At 51.5% G+C, this 5,681-nt stretch overlaps 1 protein-coding gene across 1 annotated transcript; it reads left to right on the top strand.

The window, feature by feature from the left end:
• Nucleotides 1-3,530: 3,530 nt before the first annotated feature.
• Nucleotides 3,531-4,391, top strand: LOC123166864 (mavicyanin). The gene is made up of 2 exons (XM_044584674.1): nucleotides 3,531-3,812; nucleotides 3,901-4,391. Exons 1-2 carry the CDS (start codon nucleotides 3,551-3,553, stop codon nucleotides 4,218-4,220), a joined length of 582 nt encoding a protein of 193 aa, XP_044440609.1. The 5' UTR covers nucleotides 3,531-3,550; the 3' UTR covers nucleotides 4,221-4,391.
• Nucleotides 4,392-5,681: the final 1,290 nt, after the last annotated feature.

The following is a 5,681-nucleotide window of genomic DNA, read 5'->3' as shown; positions in this document are numbered from 1 at the left end:
AACCATGCAAAATCTGGGAGTCTGGACTGTGTTAAAGTTTAGGTAGATTGCCACATTTCCCTTCCTCCATAGGTCAGCCACAAGAAACATGGATGTTGACTCCTTCAGAGTTAATGGCCGGACTGGGGAAGACATATTGGTGAAAGTTTCACTTCCTCCAAATTTGGTACGAGCACAGGAGGATTGCACAATCAACCATGCAAGTTCCCGTCGGCAATAATAAGGACCAGAATATGAAGCACTTGCTGGGTAAATGTTTAGAGCTAGTACCCTGGAAGTAATTTGATGTTGTAGCTGAGAAGAAAACAACCATGGAGGGCCTGGCTGTAGATATTTATCCTCTAACTGTTGTCCACCATCCATGAAAGCTTCCATCACAGAGCCGGGTGTAGCTTCATTCCAGAATAAGTGCATAATTGCCCCTATGAACAAGACTTGCAAAGGAATTGCAGTGTTGTGTTGTACAAGATTATGAGCTTGAAAAATTGCATTAGTGCCACCTTCCTGGAGATCAACCCAACTAAAAATGGTTGCAAAACCACTTGCACGCACATACTGGATTAAACCTGTAGCACTCACTCCAAAAACATAACAAACTTGCCCAACGAAAACCTCAAGGAATGCACTGGCTAGCTGCATATACTGAATAGATGACCACCTTTTTTGTATGCCCCCAAGTTCATCATCCAAGGACCACAACAAAATAGGATTGCACGGACCACTTGCATCACCAAATAGGTGCAACATATGTGATTCCAAAGCAGCAAAGGTAGTACTAATTAACAACTCTTCTCCAGGAACAAGACATGTATGTTTGATCATTAAAGGCCCTTCATGAACATATTCGTGAACCAGATACTTGGACTTGTAACAAGCTTGGCCACATCTCATCATGAAACAAAAGAAGGCCTCCCAAGGAGCAATAGAAAAATGACTTGCTCCATTCAAAGTATTGGCCCTCGATTCGGCGCACTGTACCATGTCGGTCACAGATATTTCAACTTGAAATGAGAGCCATCCATTGTCACTAAACTGCTGCATAAGTGGCCAAAAACTGCAGGATACTCTCGAGTGCATAACAGACTTCAAAAATCGCAGAGAACAAACCCAATAAGGAGTACCCGGTAGACTTTCAACAATTATAATGGAATGGTCCTGCTCACAAGGATCCGCAGAAGAAACTAAGCCTTCCAGTAATTTGTCATTTGATTCTTCCATTGAAGCACAACCATACCCAGGCTCATATTTCCAATACTTCCAACACTCATCAACAGAAAGTAACTCAAAACTAAAGTTTCCAAACTCCACATGCAAACAATGGTAACCAGAGGAACTAGTTGTACTCAAGGTAATTCTGGTAGCATAGTAATTGAGATTTCCGTATGGCTGGCTCAGGAATGGCTTCTCAAATATACCTTGAGGTGGTAGTGGCCAAGGTGGTTCCCAATGAACTGGAGAGCACTGGTTTGTCGATGACACATGGGACAATATGCCGTCATCACTTTCAGAACATGCAATCAGACCGGTTTTGAGCGGAACCATGGAAGGATCAATCGTGAGCTTGCCCATAGAGGTCGCGATCTCAGAGAAGACATCAAGGGCCATCAGGAACTGGTCCACCATGAGCAAGGGCACCTCAGCGGCCTGGATATGCCTTGTGTCGGGGTCGAGACCCGTAGTCGAACAGGTGGTGTGCGCCACTGAGGAGCAGCCACCAGTTGCAGTGAGCTCAGGAACGATGTCGGTGGTGGTCATGGATGAAGTTACTGCCGCAGATGAAGTGAGCGCTGACTCCTCAGACGCATCGCCGCTTGGGCACCCCATCGAACATGTGGTGGGCGTTGGAGTATCTACGATGGTTGAGTCAATCTCAAGCACCTTGTCGCTCACAGCGAGCTCCAGAATGGTGTCACCGGTGGTTGTGGACGGGGTGGATGCTGTAGGAGAGGCGAACTCGAAGGGAGTCAAGCTGATGGCGCCCATGGACGCCTCGAGTTGGAGGTCGTCAGTGGATGTAGCGGGCGCCTCATCATGGCGCTCGACCGCGGCCAATGTTGCAGTCCACTCCGCGTAGGGAGTGTCGTCGTAGAAGTACGAGGGCGCCATCCCGTCGTCATCCGGCATGGTGACGGTGGTGTAGACTGGCGGGACGAGGTCAACGGCAAGGATGCAGCAGCCATCGTAGATAGCATGGCCATCCAGGGCATCTCGAGCTCGCGCCGCCCTCCATCGAGACCGGAACTCGACGTATGCCTCCATGCCGTACATCCCGTCCACCATCCGCTCGTACGCACAGATCACATATCCATCACCAGAGTGACGGAACAACTGGCGAATCGACTCGATGGAGACCACCTGATGAACGTCGCTGATCCGGGCATGAAGAACGCCCTTGGGGCAGGCGAATTTGTGGCTTGGCATTTTGTCAAACAGGTTGTAGGCAGTGATGGAGAAAATTTTTGATTTGGAAATTTGAGGCTAGGATCTATGGCTCTGAATACCAAATGTTAGGTACCCAATACTATATTGACTCAATCACCATGAATTTGCTTACATCTCTCAAGTTACATGGAGGAAGAAGGAGATCAGAGGAGGGAGACGATGAGGAACCAGAGAGGAGAGAGAAACGCTAGCCAACCAAGCCAGGCCGAAGCCTTCCGATCCAAACCGAGTCGCTCGTTGCGGTCTCCACGCGCATTTGTAGTCGTTCTGCTTCCCGTTGCTTGTGCAGGCCCAAGGCCCAAGAACAGCCCAATGTCCAGTCCAGGTAATAGAATAGAGGAGGTCGCTGACACATAGTTGATTTTTCCTCTCGATGAGAATTATAGTAAATCTGATATAAATAGCACAATAGAATGAAAATTCTCAGGCATGCTTTCATGTTGATACGAGTCTTTACCTATGCATGATTATATCTTAAGGCGAAGCTTGCTACATGCTGAGGTAACATACTTCCATGTTAAAAGAATAACTTAGTGAAGGCTAGATATTAGTGTAAAAAACACTCTTATATTATGAGACGGAGGGAGTAAAAATTTCTAAATTTGACTCTAGATCCATCTAGCTTTTTTTTTAATGGGATCGACCTCTCTAGCTAGTCAGTGCCAGTTGTGAAAAGCAGAAATGCATGCCGTACATACCAACCTACACCTGCAGTGTTTCTCCGAAAGGAGAGCATCTGCAGTGCAGCTGGTTTGAAGTTAGAACACCCACGCTCACATTTTCTCGCTAGCACTTAATGCAATCGATATGATCTGATTCGATGCCCATCCCAGAGCATTAGCGACCGTCGATTTCTTCATCGTACGGCAGTCATAAACCCGTCGCTAGCCCACTTAATTAATCTCCCTGATCCTCTTGTTACGCTAGCTAGCTAGTTGCGTGCACGGGCCACTGTCCATGGATAGCTAGATATGAACATGACATGACCCAGCAACAACCACACGCGACATTGTACGTAATTGCAATTAACTGCTCGCTCGATCTAGCTAATCCAACTGATTGCATGGATTTATATATCACCTAAGCTAAGCTGGTAGCTAGCCATTGCATGGTACAAGTCTTTTCTGCCTCTCCCCGTTTTCTTCAGCTTGCCTCTTCCAGGTTCCAGCTGCGATCGGCAGAGATGGAGATCCGGCGGCGGCAGGCACTGGCGATGGCCCTGGCGGCGGTGCTGGCCGCAGTGGCTGTTGCTCAGGTGGCCACCGCTGCGACGAGCTACACGGTGGGGGCGCCGGACGGGCTGTGGGACATGCACACGGACTATGCCGAGTGGGTCGCCGCCAGGACGTTCCACCCCGGCGACAACATCAGTGAGCTAGCCGCACTAACAAACAGTACTAGACCCCACAGTATTGACAGTTAACTATTACATCTTCTCCTATGCGCGCTGTGCTGCAGCGTTCACGTACTCGAGGGAGCTGCACGACGTGGTGGAGGTGGGCAAGGCCGGCTACGACGCCTGCTCCAGCGCCAACAACGTCTCCGCCTTCCGCTCCGGCAACGACGTCGTCGCCCTCACCGCCGTCGGCACGCGTTACTTCCTCTGCGGCCTCACCGGCCACTGCGTCAGCGGAATGAAGATCAGGATCGACGTGGTCGCCGCGTCCACCGGTCCCGTAGCGGCGCCGCCCACTACGTCTGCCGGGGGTAACGTCGTCGCAGGCCTTGGCGCGCTCGTGGTGACGCAGGCTCTCCTGGGCAGCATCAGCGTCTGGTGAAGTGTGTACGTACGTCCGTAGTATGCTTTTGGTATCGCTTTTTTTTTTGGTGCTTTTGGTATCGCTGCTTGTGATTGATATTTCAGTTTTTCTTTCCGGTGGATCGCGTGTTCGGATTAAAGCATATACGTTTTAACCTGGTATCTGGAACTTTCCCACCAGACACTTGTACTGGCTTGACTTCTGCATTCGAATGGACACAACCAAATTAAATTGCAATGTGCAACAAAGGAGGAAAACCAGCACGAGAGCTAGCCTGAAAGCAAGACAACGCAGTTCGGTGAACAGGAACATTTCACCAGCATCGCCGTCGGCAACCCGTAAATTTCCTCCCACATCCGTCCACGGACGGATAACCAGTCTACAAACACTGATGCAGGAAGACGCCATCAAACCATAACCGCATATATTTTAACAACAGTTTAAAACCAACTAGATGAAATTCGTTCAAACTTGGCCGGATTTCATATAAACACGCCCGGATGTCATATAAACATAATTACATTTACATCAACTAAGTGTTGCTAGTCCGGCTCCACAAGTATAATTAATACCTAATCTAAATAGTCGCCGGCACCCGCTCCTCGTGTCCGGCCATGAGCCCGAGAACTGAAGCTTCGCCTTCTCTAGTTCCGCCTCGGTGCTCTCTAGCTCCACCTCAGGAGACCCGAGAAATGAAGCTATTCATCTCCACGTCGCTGCCAAGCGACTAATCGGCCGCCGATGCTGAGCCCACCAAGCTTGGCGTCGACGGAAGGGGAGGAGCAGTGGCGAGCGGCGGCGACCTACCGTGCACTACTCTTCCTCGCTGCCGGCGGTGCCCGCAGATGTGTCGGCTTCGTGGTCGCCGCGACGGGGCACGACCTCGGTGATTTTCTCCTCCTCGTTGTCGGTCTCGCCGAACACCACCTCGCCTGCGTTGTCGCACTCCTTGTAGGCGGCCGCCACCTCCACCACCCGTTGGCGGTACAGCCAGCGGGCGAGGCGGATCTCGCGGGCGGAGCGGTAGTACTCGAGCAGCGCCTACTGCTCCGCCCGGTCCGTGTCCGTCGCGACCGCCCTGCCGGCGGCGAGTTGCTCCTGGAGGAGGTGGTGGTTGTAGGCGGCATCTGCCTGTGCCTCCCGGAACTGCTCCTCCTGCTCAGCACGGGCATCGCCGATGGTCATGGTGCAATGCACCGACGAGCGAAGGAGGAGAAGGGTGGCGCCGATTCATCGCCGGCAGCGTCCTCCATTGGAATGTCGTCGTCCTCCGGCTGCTTGCCGACCAGCCAGCCGACAGCAATGGCGGCCATCTCCTTCTTCTGGTCCGATGCCAGCCCGTCCCAGAGAGCTTTGGCGAGGGAGGAATCCATGGTTGGAGTGGTGCAGAGAGGGATCGGAGGCGGATGGTTGCGGCTATGGCCGGGGCAGCTGTTCATATAGCAATGGGGGCAGAGGGATGGACTGGTGGCGTTGGAG

This window comes from Triticum aestivum, chromosome 7D, assembly GCF_018294505.1.
Source record: "Triticum aestivum cultivar Chinese Spring chromosome 7D, IWGSC CS RefSeq v2.1, whole genome shotgun sequence".
Taxonomy (NCBI): domain Eukaryota; kingdom Viridiplantae; phylum Streptophyta; class Magnoliopsida; order Poales; family Poaceae; genus Triticum; species Triticum aestivum.
This window is presented reverse-complemented; position numbering and strand designations above follow the sequence as displayed.